The 15882-nt window shown below is 33.8% G+C and overlaps 1 protein-coding gene across 4 annotated transcripts in view; it reads right to left on the bottom strand.

Annotated features, from left to right (window-relative positions):
- Positions 1-15882, bottom strand: part of ascc3 (activating signal cointegrator 1 complex subunit 3) — a 375545-nt gene that overhangs the window by 188692 nt on the left and 170971 nt on the right. For all 4 annotated transcript variants that reach the window (XM_088625716.1, XM_088625717.1, XM_088625718.1 and 1 more), the window contains exons 12-13: positions 7226-7402; positions 6345-6416 (exon numbers count right to left, since the gene is read on the bottom strand). In XM_088625716.1, the coding sequence (XP_088481842.1) occupies positions 6345-6416; positions 7226-7402 (249 nt within the window). The remainder of the gene's footprint in view (positions 1-6344; positions 6417-7225; positions 7403-15882) is intronic.

The following is a 15882-nucleotide window of genomic DNA, read 5'->3' as shown; positions in this document are numbered from 1 at the left end:
CCACTTAGTTTATACCACTTATACCCTTTTAACTTCTTAAAATCCAAAAGCAAATTTAAAAATATATCTCAAATACAAAACTGAAGGTTGATGCACGTGTATCTGCTGCTTCACTGAAGGCAACAGCAGGCTTGGCTAATGTATCAATTCACATATCCCCAGGGTTTTACAGTCCATAGATCTCAACCAAACGGAATGCGGAAAGTTCTGTAGCACCATATGAGATGCATTCACCACTGCCCACATTTCATGTGGAGCTGCATCAATTGCTGCTGGCTGAGTGATCCCATATTTGCACAGAGATCTGTGAATATCTAATGGAATGCCATGACATTCTGCTGTAATCACTGGTGTAGGTAAACTGACCTGCTATTGTAGATATACTGTATTTGCATACTTCTTTTTTTTGGGTAGTACCTGAATATTATATTGTGTATATTTAGAAGTATGCATCTTTGAGTAAGTTTGTAAGTTCATAAACAATTCACATACTGTATATAATCCCTGCATAGTGTCTGAATGTCTGACTTTCATAAACAAACAAAAACAACCAACAAAAAAAATCAACATAAAATAACGTTAAAATTCCAATTATACTATGGTAGTCCACAGCCTTTAAGGCCCCATCTTCAGACACGTAATGTCCATTTTAATTATAATCTCGCCATAAATACTAAACCATAAGGTGGTGCAATATTAATAATAAATAATAAACAAATTATGCGTAAACTAATATCAATTTGACCTTGGATCACTCCACCTTCTTTTTATCTTCAATGTAGGACAAATTTTATATTTTTCGTTCCATGTTTTCGTTTAATATGCCATACGCACACACAGTGCCCACAGAAAGTATTCACCCCTTTTCACAATTTGTTATGTTATGTTGCAAACTCAAGTAAACATGCATTTATATGGGATTTTTCTCTTGTCATTGATATACACAAAGTAATGTCAAAGTGAATTAATGTTCTGGATTTTCTGCATGCAATTTAATAGAAAACATGTTAAAAAAATTATTTTATAGTTATTCATCTCCTTTGCTATGACACTCCAAACTGAGTCCAGGTACATCTTATTTCTTTGTGAGATCACTTTAAAACACAGAATGGAGTCGAGCTGTAGTCATTTCAATTGGGTGATACAGATGGTGATGGTTGATGGATGGTTGACTGCAGAAGAAATACACCTATTTATATATGCTTTCACCAACTGACACTGCACTTCAGAGGAGAAACTCTACCATGAAGATCAAGGAGCTGCCTCTGTGGGTATTTCAATGAACATTTCTACTAACACAGTCAGGTCCATCATTAGGAAATGAAAAGAACAGAGAACCACCCAGGCTCTTAATCGAGCAAACCATCCTCCCAAACTAAGGAACTGAGCAAGATGGACATTTGGTCAGAAAAACAATAAAGAACCCAATGACCACCGTAACAGAACTACAGAGTTCTGTGTTTGGCTGAGGCTGAGATCGGAGAACCTGTCCTGTCCAAGTACAACAATCGCTGCAGCATCACACAGGTTTAACCTCTACTGCAGAGTGGCTAGATGTGAGCTAACAGTACACCTGGAGTTTGCAAGAAAGCACATGACTGACTCTGAGACCAGGTGGCAAATTATCTGGTCTGGTCAAACCAAAACTGTATTTTTTAGTCTAAAAGCAAAGCACTATGTCTAGCACAAGCCAAACACAGCCTGTCACCTGTGTAACAGCATCTCCACCATGAAGCATGGGGGTGACAGCAAAGTAATTTAAAATGATCAATGATCTTACTAATCTGAGCACAATGTATTTTTGGTTTGGTTTTGCATTCCTTATTTTCATGTGTGCATACACTGTATATTGTGTTTTCGGTACTGTATATATTTTAGGTATATATGAATTTTATTCTATTCTTTATTACTACTTCTGACTCCAGCTTGTCAACTGGTTACACATGCATTAAAAATTCTCGGGGGGGGGGGGATTGAATTATTTCAAATTATTTAGGTACTACAAATGTAAAGCATACCATGAGAGAGATCAACTGATTTTCCTGGTGACAACATATTTAGATGCATAAAGATGCATTTAGATGCATAAAACAAAACAAAGTATGGATTAAAATACTTATCAATATGAGAATTCATTGCATTTGTAGCAGTTTAGCACTTAAATAGTAAATCTTTTGTCATAAATGGTTTCATGTTTCATTTTTGCATGACCAAATGTTTTTAGAAGATCTCATTACCTAGGTATTCGTGAACACTGGATAAATGTTTTACATGCAATTGAAAAATGCTGTACAGTACTTCAAACAGCTACTGGACATACTGTAGTAGCAGTAAATATAAAATTGAGATTTAAATGTATAAAATAAGTCAACTGTGCTTTACATTATTTCAGCATATTTTTAGAACTAGGATCCATTTGTAAAAAATTATCCATCAAAGTGCTCTCTGAAATTTCCAGCTAAACCAAAGCCATTCCATCTTATTGTAAATGTGCACACACACTGAAACACATGAACAAGCAAGCACAAGTGCTCCTCTTGCCAATACACATAAGCTATAATAGTAGGAAGGACAGTTTTATCCCTTTTGTCAGAATGTAACCTTTCAGCTTCACAGCTAGTGGTTGGCTTAATTCTGCTTTCCCTTGTGCTAAAGCATGCAGGTGATTTGCAGTGTGTGACAGTACCTGAAAAAACAAATATTTAGAGGTTGCCTATACTGTAGTAACATGTTGCATGGTACTAAGGACTAAAGATTCTTGAGTAAAGAAACCTGAATTAACTTAACATAATAAGCTGATCCAACATACAACTAATAAACAAAAAAATGGAAACAGCTGGATAAATTAGGGACAACAAGTATATAAAGGTGTGAAAATTATATCCCAGAATGCTCAGGGCCACATATAAAAATGCTGGACAGGTCTTCTTGTATATAATAATGGCTAGAATGACTGTAAGAGGAAACCTCAGTGACTTTTATTTTTTGTGTGATAAGTTTGTTAGGCACTTCCCAGACCCAGACAGCTCAATGTGATGATATCTCATGACTAACTGTGTCTAAGGTGATATCAACATGGAAATCCAAGGAAGAGACATCATCCTAAACCTAAAGAACTCTATAGCCCTGAGAGCTTGGCTCTGACACCAAATGATTCCAGTATTGCAAGGTTTGAGTGTACTCATACTCTTAGAAGGCATGGTCAATGCTTAGCGCTGTTGACTGATCTTTGTCAATCCACGCTGCAGTGTTTCCTTTTTGGATGTTTTTCAAAATTACAATGTACTTATCCACAGAGCAATGGTTTGATGAGCATGACACTGTTGATGTCCATATGTCACGGCCATCTCAAGGGATATTCTGGAACTAAGAATAACCTCCATCAACCAGTTATGAGCTAATTGACTTTCTTGTAGAAGAATACCTCCTCCAGACTTCCAAACTCTGATAGACTACTGGCCATATGTGGTGACCCAACACACTATTAAGCAACTTAACATTGGTTTTTAGATTTTTATGGCTACTGTCTGTATAGTTACTAAAATTCATAAAGGTCATCCTACATTCTCCTAATAATTTACTTATTTACTTTCAAAACCTCCCATTTCATTTACAGATTTCAGCTTTTCTCAAGTCTCCCCCGATCTCATTTCATTTAGGCCTTCTCAACTGCTCTGTACCTATTCTCACCTGCTTTGTCCTTTGTTCTTTTGTGCTTTATATTCCTGCTATATTTCTTTCACACCTGTAGATTTAACAGCCAAAACATTCTGTTCCTTTTATTTTTCATCATGGAATTACCTAATACTTGCCCATTTTCAAATTAATATAGTATTTTTCATAAAATAACGTTAGATACATGACATAAACACTTATTACATTTATTAACTTTAATTTGGATATGTGGTTTAAAAACAACTCCACCGGAGTTCACACATAAATAAATGACCAGAAATATATTACTAGATGATTAAAGTACCTATGAAGACAACACTTCTTGAAATGTCAAAAACTGAGGTAGTCAAAGGTATATAGTATATTTTATAATCATATTTATATAAATAACCATCAGTCGCTGTGTTTTTCTGAGTGTAAAATACTTATGTCACATTCTGTTTTCAAGATTCACAATATTTTTTTTAAAGAAATAAAGATGTAAAACTTTACATAGACTTAAATATTAAATAGAATAATAGAATTGTGAAGGACTTCTTTACTGTATGCTTAAATATGATTCTAAAATATATTAATTTATATTTATTTATATTTATAAAGGGAGCAGAATGCAATAAAAAGTATTTTTCTTAAACGTGCCTTTGCTCTAATAATGATAAAATTCAGTACTGATAAAACTTAGTTTTACGGTGCAATAATTTCACACATTTGTTTTGATTTAAAAAAATCCTACCCATAATGCCAAATATATTATAGATTAAAATATTAGAAGCATTCTGTCACACTAAACTCTATAATGTTTTCAAGCCAAGAGAACCACAAAGTAATGAGAACAGCAATAATACCAAAGGTAAATGCACAATTAGTTTAATCAAAATAGCTGGCACTGGTTATCAAAGAGCCTTCCACAACTGAGCACATCTCCAAAAAAGATGATTCCCATTAGCAGCTACTGTCATTCAGAATGTCAGTGTGTCTCGTAAGTAAATAAAAACTGAGAACAAAGAACAAGTAAATAAATATATAAACTGGACTTTTCCCTGAGTAAGAATTCAGTGTTTATTGGGCTGTTGTTTTGATTTATGATATCAAGAAATTGAGTTCAGGGAATGTGTCAACCATAGAAATTGCTACAATAAAAAGGCTGCACCTCTTCAGCTGACCTCCACAGCTGCATTTTGCAACTTAAACCAAAAGGAAAATGTCCAGTGGATTAATAACATATTATGACACATCAACAAGTTAAACCATATAAACAAAGTGAAAAATATTACTTTTAATACACATACACAGACCTGCTTTGTCCTTTGTAAATGAAGTAAAATATCTGATATATCCAACTTCAAAGAGAAAATGAGAAATTAAAATAGCTATGATTTATAGTGTCATTCCTGATCAAATACATTTCACCATGTAGTACATTTAACAGTCTCTACATTTAACGCTGAATTAATATTTGCATGATTGGCACTGTATTGCTAGCTGGATGTCTTACAGGAATCCTAAACATTTTTTTAATCAAAATGATTAAATAAACCTCCTCTAAATGACCTAATTCTGCTTAAATGTATTGCAGATAGATGGGCTGGTTCAAAAATTTAATTAAGTAAAAAAGTAACCTCACATAGTGCTACAAAATAAGTCAGATTCAGAACCTCAGAACTATTTGAAGAAAGTGTTTTTGCAACTGAAATGTATAACTTTAAAACTTCAAAGCTTTGAAAAGGAAAAGGTCATGTTCAATTTACTGTTCTGATTTATGAATTGCTGATGCCAAAGCTAGGGATTATATTATTTTAACCTTTTTATCTCTGGCATAATTTTTTTTTTAGCTTGTGAAAACACAACATTTATCCAGCACGTTACCAAAGCAACGTTAATGAAAAAAAAACTGAATGTCCTCTTTTTATAATAATGTTAATGATTAACATAAACATGAATTATTAATAAGGCATTATTAAATTACTAATAATAATGGTAAAATACTCCAAAATGCAGGAAAGTGTGCAAGCTACTTCTATGGCATTATTATTTTAATATATACATATATATTTTAGATGCTTATACACATTAGAAAAATTGTGAGTTCTTCCAAATAAGATTAGATTGTGACTATATGACTCTGTGACTGTTTATAAGAAAAAAGGATGTTGCTGATTGCTACTGTTTACTTATTAGCACCTATAACAGATAAAAGAATAATAAAAAATAAAATCTGTGCTCTATTTGAACATATGCCCCTTGATTTAGTTATAATTGTGTTGCTATTATGTTTTATTTCCTTTTCTTTTTAAAGAGGAAAAGGTGGCCCTGCTGTGTTGGGAACAATGGAACTCAGACCTCCTGTACCACACATGATTCCTACAGGTTACTGCTTTCAGAATTTGACAAATCTCAGCAGTAGGACTGACTCTTTGATCTATTTTGTATCTGTGTTGTATCACTGCTCTTAACCATTTAGGAATGCTGCAATCAAATCACCAAAGGACTTCTCCCGATTTTGGACATAAAATGTGTTTGCACATAGACTGTAAATAGGATTCTGCATGGTACTTTCATTACTGTGATAAAATCAACAGTTAGACAGCTTTAATAAATTTAAAGATGTCTATTTTACAAAGTCAATGTCTAAAAATGATATGCAGTTAGAAAATAAAAAAATGTAGTACCTGATGTCCTGCTCTTATTTGCTCCAAAACTTTGTCGTAACAGACTTCTTCCATATCATGTAGTTGTTGAATCTAAAGCGAAAACAAATCAAGCATAATTCATTTTAAATGTTGTATAGATGATGCACATAATTCTAAAAACAAAGCCAAATTTCATCATTGATATTTCTTCACTACTTATTTGACTATTGGACCCCACAACTACATCCTCAAATGAATATATACAGATGCAGCGATCTTGAAAGTGCAAAGTGTCAGTTGGCATTCTGCAGTAGGTAACACGGTATGACGGACAGCATCACGTCACAGCATTTTTGTTTTAGAATAATCTGATGGAGGACTACACTACTCTGTAAAACTGCCAGGTGATACAGGGACTCCTTAAAATACTGCAGCTGTGTGTGGTTGTCGGAAAAATCAATTTTAAATACTTATTAACAAATTAGTGCTTTCCTGTGTTAATCATACTGAAGGCATACTGCAATAGTGACATTAATTAATTACACACATTTTCACATAAAATACTGTTTGTCAAAATACTGAATAACACCAATAAATATTTTTAAATTATGTGCTGTATACAGCATATATACTGTATATGTTTCTCAATTTTGTAAAAACAATAATTAGATATTTTAGATATTTTGATTATTAAAATATTATACATAGTGACTTTAAAAACACATTTAAAATCAAATAAACGTAAATAAAACAAGCTAGATTAATACAAGTTTTGAGAAAATATTTGAAAGACTGTCGGCTGTGTATTATATTGTTGCATTGCAGCAGATACAAGTCTGCACTTGTGCTTTTCATGTTATTACTACTTTTATTATTATTATTAATTTAATATTTACATACTGTGAGTATAGAGATAATACCTTATTTGTAGTCTTTATTCCAACAAAGGTCTGGCCAAGAGGAACAGGACGAAATTTTCCATCAAAGTAGAAGAGTCCAATGTAGGGATTCACGTGAAGGAACGAAGCAACATCGAGGTAATTGGGAAGGGTAGCAGACAGACCCAGTATTCGGATCATGCTCTGTGTTGACTCAACCTACAAAGGAATATTAAATAGTTACATATTAACGGTGGAAGAACTGACATCAATATGAACTCTGAAATAGTCTTTTTACATTCAATATCATTTAACCAGAACAAGACAGAAAACAATGGGGGAGCACAGATGGTTTGGTAAAGTAAGACATTGTAAGTTCCAGATGTCTGTAGATCTAAAACACTAGTATTTTGGTTTGGCCAGTTTTGATTCTATTGCAAATCTTGTAGGAAAAGGCTGTGTATTTTATGTTTCTGGAAAAAATGTTTCTGTTGTTTAGAAACTACCACCTCTCTAAAATGTTCCATCTTCTAGAGTCCATCTTTGAGGGAGGCTTGGAATTTACAAGACCTGGGATCAATGACTCTCAGTCATTGTAAATAATCTGTAAAAAGCTGTTTGTAGGTTAATTTGTAACAAAGTGCAGTAAATATTAATTTAATTTTTGTGTTAATGCCTTCATCCATTTTATTGCCAGTAAAATAAAAAAAAAACATATACTCTGCTTGACAGGTTTCATATTGCCAAAGATAAGAGGTGTGTGGTGAGGTATGTGTATTTTAAATTTTCACTGTTACCTTTACATAACTCCAATTTCCTAATCTAGAATACTTGTTCATCTGACATGCACACTGAAAACATACAGTAATCTTGTTATTTGTTACTTGTTATACAGTAACTACTATTTCCAAATTTCAGTGGGGCTGTAGTTGTAGCTGGCAAGCTAAAAAATAGGACAGTTTATTTTGTCCTTCTACTTTGGAGTTAGTGTTTGACTATGGTATTAGACATGACAAAGATTTGTTGTCTTTTTCACATCTGCAGTTAAGTTACAGTAATTGTGATGTCATTCAAGCTGAATATCATACCACATTTTAATATTTAGATAGAAATGAAGTTTGATGTCTTTAGCAAACATATTTTTGTGCCGTCATAAAACTGCAGTACATTCAAACAAATGGTGTGAGTATTTACACTCCAATTAGAAACAATCAGAGAAAAATGTATGTCATGTGATGTACTGTAGTTCATTGACTATCTTATCTTTAACAAGTACATTCATCTTTTTAACTGCAACAACTAAACAATGCAAAGAAGAAACAAATTGGGATGGGTGAAAGGATGTAGTAACAAAGGGATATACTGAATCTACTGCAGCCCTTGTTCTGAAAGACAGGTGGGAGGGACCTCTTCTTATAGTTATATATAATTTACCACTAATAAAACTAAAATGTTTTTAATCAGAAATTATGTAGATAATAGATACTGTACCATCTCATACCAAATTTCGTGCTGTTTGAAGCATGCAAGCTATTACTGAACAACAGGAGAGCCTAAGAGCCACTCTGAATAGACCTTTACACATACGAATAGCAAATAAGAAGCCAACTATTCATGTGTACATGTAAAAGCAAGGTTTCCTTCATGAATATAACAAAAATCTGGTGTTCTAAGACAATGCACACTGCGTGTCATTTGTGCTAATCATTTTTCGAACCTGCTTTTGCTTTGGCTCCTTCCTAAACCTTTTCATCACTGCTGCTGAATTTAAAAAAAGAAAGTCCTTTCATTGGCATTTTCACTGCCACGCTCTCTATATAAACAGTGTCATCTACAGTGGTGCTAGAAAGTTTGTGAACACTTTAGAATCTGCTGATTATTTTCATAAATTTGACCCAACATGGGATCACATCTTCATCCAAGTAAAAAAAATAGATAAAGAGAACACAATAAAACAAACAACACAAAAAAGGATTTACTTTTTCATTCATGTAATGATCAAAATGTTCCAACATTAAATGTCTTTGTCGGAAAAAGTATGTAAACTTCTAGGATTATCAATCCAGTTAAGGGGATAATTCAGTCAGGAGTGTCAATCAATGGGATGACAATCAGGTGTGAGTTTGGGTGGCCCAGCCTTATTTAAAAAACATAAACCTGAGTCTTCACTACCAAAGTCTGGTCTTCACCACACAGGTTTGTGAACGCATGCCTTGCCTCAATCAAAGGAGATTACTGAGGACCTCAGAAAAAGAGTTGTCATCAGGCTGGAAAAGGTTACAAAACGATTTCTAAAGATTTTGGGCTTCACCAATCCACTGTCAGGCAGACAGTATACAAAATTCAACACCATTGTTACTCTACCCAGGAGTGGTTGTCCAACAAAAATCACTCCAGGAGCAAGGCGTATATTCTGGGAGATCACAAAGAACTGAGTATCGTCTATGGATCTGCAGGCCTCTCTTGCACTGGCTAATGTCAGTGTTCATGAGTAAACACTAATCAAGAATAGTGTGCACGGGAGGATAGCAAGGAGGAAGCCACTACTCTCCAAGAAGAACATTGCTGCCCATTTAAAGTTTGCTAAAGACAACCTGGATGAGCCAGAAGACTACTGGAAAAATGTTCTATGGACAGATGAGTTTAAAATAGAACTTTTTGGCTCAAATGAGAAATGTTACGTTTAGTGAAAACCAAACACTGCATTCCAACATAAGAACCTCATCCCAACCATGAAACACGGTGGTAATACTATCATGGTCTGGGGCCGTTTTGCTGCCATGGGACCAAGACGGCTTGTTGTATTCTGGATTATACCAGCACATTCTACAGGAGTCAGAGTAATAGTCTGTGAACTGAAGCTCAACAGAAGAAGAACGACCCTAAACACACAAGGCGGTCTACCAAAGAATGGTGGAAGCAGAAGAAATTTCGCGTTTCGGAATGGTCGAGTCAAAGTTCAGACCTTAATCCAATAGAAATGTTGTGGCAGGACCTGAAGTTGGGAGTTCATGCAAGAAAGTCCACCAATATCACTGAGTTGAAGCAGTTTTGTAAGGAGGAATGGGCCAAAATTCCTCCAAGCCGATGTGCAGGACTGATCAACAGTTACCATTTGGTTGAAGTCACTGCTGCTCAAGGGGGTCACACCAGTTACTGAAAGCAAAGGTTCATATACTTTTTTTGACAAACACATTTAATGTTGGATCATTTTGATCAATAAAAGAATGAAAAGGAATATATTTTGTGTGTTATTTGTTTTATTGGGTTATCTATCTGTATTAGATGAAGATTTGAGCTGCATAAATTTGACCTAAAATGTTCAGAAAATTCAGAAAATTCTAAAGGGTTCACAAATTATATTTTATGTTAACTTCAGTAATAATAAATTATTAAAATAATATTTTAATAACGCTTTACCATCTCAATTTTATTGTAAATTATATAGTGTAAGGATGGCAGGGGCAGGCAAAAAGTCAGCTTTGGCCTGAACAGCTTTTGTCACATGACCATTTGCTGGAAGGTGATTGGTCATTTCAAGTTTTAAAGCTGGGGTTTCTAGGAGATGATATTCCTTTAAGCTTGGTAATATATCTTGTTGCTCTTCTTTCGATTGATAACAGAGCACTCTTGATTACCCTATACTATATATCCTAACATACATAGATGTCAATATAAACACCTTAGTATTTTCCATAGAAAGCTTTTTCAAGCTCAGTGTTTCCCATTTTATATGTTCAGTTTATGTTTTTAGTACCTGTACTGTATGTAACATTTGCACATCTTCAATGTCATTTTCCAGGTGTTTAAATTGTCTTGAATTTGGTCTTTTCTCAGGACTTAATCTGCAAGTGCTACAGTCTTTCCCAATCCTCCTGCTTCTGTACCATCTGTGAACCCGAGTACTTTACCACTTACATGTTACAAGAGAATGTAGATCATTTATATACATCTGGAAAAGCCAAAGTCATGAAACATATCCCTGTAGTTCTCTATTAATGGCATCCTCACAATGTGAGCATTCACTCCTTATCTGTACTGTCTGATGTCTAATGTCGGCAATGTGGGAATTATTTTTATGGTTAACTTTATTAAAAACCTTCTAAAACTCAAAATCTGACATGCTGTATGATCTGTGCATGTCTGTTACTTTTGTACCAGTTTAAATAATGTGTAAGACCTTCCATTTCTAAAACCATGCAGCCAATCATGTCAAATACTATTTCCATATACAGTAGATGATTTCCAGTTCAGTTTTAATTATCAACTTTGGTAACCTTACATTTAATGAAAGTATGAATTATTAGTCTACAATTTACTTAGTTAAGTTGTACTACCGTTTTTATGGATGAGCACTACAGTACAGCACTAATGAGTATTTCCCCTGTCTTGAGAGATTGTTGGAAGAATTCCATTAATGGCCTCTGAATAATCTCTCTTTTCCTTCAGTACAATTGGAAGAATATCATCAGGCTTTGGAGATTTGTTTACGGTAGTGTTCTAGTATCTCAAATACTTCTGCCTGTTCTAATGTAGTATTTTTTTAAATAGAGTTTGTCTTTCATTAGCCTGAAGCATGTTGTTAATTAATTGTGTGGTAAACACCAGATTTAAATATTTAATTAATACATCAGCCAATTCCCTTTCATAAATTTGAAAGTTTACATAATTATAACAGAAATGTTTTTCTTCATTCGTTACTCTTCTTTGGATGTTGCAATAAAGGGAAACAAATCCTCCATTTCAATATTCATTTCCATCTCTCTCTTGGCTTAATAGCCTTTCTTGTGCTTCCAATAAATTATTTTCATTTTAACTAGATCCTGTTCTACTTTGATAATTTTGTAAAGTGCTTTCTTTCTCCTTATATTTTCACTATTTTATTAAACAATGTAAGCCACTGCTTTGACTCTTTATTAATCCTGAGATAAATCTATTTTGTGCTTCAAACAAAATATCTTTAGATTGTTGCCATCTATTCTCTGCTGATTCTTATTTATCTTATCCCATTCTACTTATTTAAAGCTCTGTCTCATCCCTTGATAGTTTGCTTTCCTGAAATCATAAACCTTTAATGGACAAAACTTTCAAACTATATTTCAAAGAACTCCATTTTGTGATCATAGGTCAACTTTTCTTTTGCCTGTTTTTCTACTGAATGAATATTCCTGAATATTTTAAAATATAACATCAATCCAGGCATTCTGTCTCGTAGATGCTCTGACAAAATGAAATAGGAAACAGTCAATATCCATGCCTACCATTTCAGTTCCTGCTACTGACATTCCTATTGTTAGTTAAAATTTATCATTAAAAAGTACTTCTGTATTTACAAATCCATGATTTCATCACACTGCTGAATTCTAATTAATATCTGAATCTGGTGGAATGCAGGCTTTTTAGATGTCTGAGCCCTATAGATTCTGAGAACCTTGATTCATTTAGGTTAATTTCCTGTGCATGAATGCTCTTTTTGATATAGTGCTTCACCTCCCCCTCTTCCATCTCTCCTGTCTCTTCAGAATACTGTGCATTCAATAATATTGTATTCTTCACCAGCACTCTCCATTAGCTATGTTACTGTAATTTCAATTACATCATACATCATAAACAAATTGATCAATTTTATTCAGTTCTATCTTGAACATTTTGCCTTTGCATTTCTTGTACATTCTTTGCTTTTCTGCTTCCTTGTTTCTTTAAGCAGGTTTATGCTTAGTAGATTAAAGGGACTGGGTACAGGCACTCACATCACCTAAGCAGCTGACATACAGGGAGAAAAGAATTTCAGCTGCTTTTATTTCGAGTTATTTCAAGTTAACAAATATCGAGACAACTTCCATCAGTGAACAAATATAAAATAATTTTAATGCAATAAACAGGGTGACAAACAGGTAAAAAATTGAGAGCAAGTTGTTGTTTTTTTTATAGAACTTGGCTGAAATGGAAAAGTTTAGTTTCAATGTTTCTGCCACACTACCTTTGTTACATAAGTTAACATTTAGAGTTTGCATGCAGTCTTCCAGATGATTATATCCTTGAAAAGCAAGTAATGTAAAAAAATAATTCAATGTGTCAGCTATGCATGATAATTGTTTGATTCAATGACCATAAACCGTAGTTACATGAGAATTCTCCTACAGTATAGAAAAGTATAAGAACAGATGCAACAACATGAAACTATACATACTATAGGAGTGTCTCTAAAGTGAGGTTGTAAAATGGTTCTTTTGAACAGGCAAGTTAATGATAGAACCATACTGATTGTTTTCTTTGTTACTGTAAAAACAATTAAGCATTCCCATCTATTATAAAACAGTTTCTTTTTTTCTCAGCACAGACTGATTCTTTCATAAAAATAACACTGATACTGCAATCTTTTGTATTGTGTCATAGAAATGATATATTCCTAATAGAAAATGTGCTTTGTCTAAATACTCATGGTTAAATAGGCTTCAAAAAGTGCCATCTGTATATGCACCCTCTGGAAGGGTGACAGCCAAGATTGGTATGCTATTTAATATGATGCAGTACCTGTCTTCGCAATCTACTAAAACCTATTGCTAAGATAAAGGAAAGAAGAAATACCCCACCCAGACATGATGGCATACAGAACTGATGCATACAGAGAATTCAAAGGATAGGAGTGGCTGCAATAATGGAATGATATTAACAACTATTGGCCTTAATGTGGGATTATTACCCTGTTTGTGATACAAAACAGGAATCAAACATGTATGTGGCATGTGGGAAAGAAATGATAGATATCACTTTTGCTCACAGCCAATTATGATCCTTAAATATCCGATGTGCACGGTATGTCTTCCTCATTAAAAAAGGAAAATACAACATCAAAGAAGCAAGAACTAAATGCACATTACAACACAGCCAGAGTTCCTTCCTTAATGCGTACTTTGTATTTACATTTTCCTGAGTTTCTTCAGTGATCTCTGGGCTTTCTAAAACCATATTCAGGCAGTCCAGATAAAGAATAATATCATTAAAACAAACAAAATGCTTCCCGTGATGTGATTCCCTTATGGCACCCACAATGCAGTTTAATAATGTCATTATCATTATTTTTATATGAACACCTAACATCTTAAGTTAGCATTTTTACAGGTTTTATATGAGTGCATTTGCAGGAGTGGAGTCCTATCCAGGGTGTATCAAGCCTTGTGCCAACTGCTTGCCAGGACAGGCTCTGGCTCCCCACGACCCAGTATTGGATACAGTGCTTGGAAAATGGATGGATGAATAGATGGACCTGTTAACCATTAGAAGGCAATAAACACTGGTGAGCCTGCAGTTCTGCTCTCCTGTCTTCGACACAGTAAAGGAAAATAAGGCAGGATTATTGCAATATCATGAATGGTAATTTTTTATGTGTTCATCGAACAGCAACGTTAAGTTGTAAGGTATACAGGAAAGGGTGTACAACTTTATTACAACGATATATGAAACAATTATTAAATCTTTCCAATGCTGATTTTTCAGCACTCCATCATCCAGTCTTAATTGGATAATTGAGCAGATTTATAGTTGAGCTTTTAAAACCCCATTACTCCTCCCCCTTAAAAGTAAAATAAAGAATCATAAATACGAAAGCCTATAGCATGTATTCTATAATGCATAACTTGAATATTATGCTAAAGTCTAAACAGCAGAACTGGAAAATCTCTTTTGATAGAGCTTATTGTTCAACAGTGTAGTTCAGGGTGTGTCTCACTGAAACAACTTTTAGAACAGATCAGTATAATGAAAGAGCTACTATCACAAAAAAAAAAACATGGTTTACATAGCATGATTTGGAATCGTTATGGTACTCCATTAGGATTTATATTCATTTGTAAATGATGGTTTTGAGAAAGCTTACTTCATTGCTGTTTGATCATGCATTTTCATGTCTGTATTTATTGTATGTTTAGTAAAAAGAAAAGGGCAGATCATTTGTTATATACAAATAATTTTAGAAGTGGTTGCATACAATGTGCAGTACTGTATGTATCACAGAAATATAGGGCAATTCAATTCCCAAAAGAACTTAAAATGAAATGTATTTTGGAATAAGTACTTGGTATTCTGCATTCTGTCAGCTGAACATTATTAACATTGTTAAGGATTTAAACTCAACATAATCATTTTAATTTTAACACTTCAACATAAGCAACCTTTTGTTTTTGACTATAAAACATTACAATACAGTTGGAACTGCAGAGCAAAACACCATTTAAAACTCAGTAAAAATAGATTGCATTAAAGCTTGGCAAATTCTAAAACTAAATATGAAAGACTGTTCTGTTTTGCACTGTATTTGAATTTGAACATTTCTATCAAAACAGATCAAATGCTGAGTGGGTTGAAAAGATAAAATTCCAAGACACAAGGCACTGGAGTCGGAAACATTTTAAGTTTCTTCTAATTTCAAGCTCAGAAACAAAAAATTTGTTTCTGTAGGAAAACAAGGCTTTTTGGCCTAATTTTTCAAGTCCACTTTCTTGAAAGCACTCAACCAACAAAGCTGACAGGAGAATAGAAGGTATTGCAACTGATTTACATTTTATCATTGTAAATCAGTTAATTGGCGGAAGCTCATTTGCACTTAAGCTGGCTCTGGTAAAGATATTGACACATGAATTGTTTCTCTGAATGAAGTTGCATATAGTTCAGCATTATCAACAAATTAAATTACAGACTGT

This window comes from Lepisosteus platostomus, chromosome 3 (genome assembly GCF_059453375.1).
Source record: "Lepisosteus platostomus isolate fLepPlt1 chromosome 3, fLepPlt1.hap1, whole genome shotgun sequence".
Taxonomy (NCBI): domain Eukaryota; kingdom Metazoa; phylum Chordata; class Actinopteri; order Semionotiformes; family Lepisosteidae; genus Lepisosteus; species Lepisosteus platostomus.
This window is presented reverse-complemented; position numbering and strand designations above follow the sequence as displayed.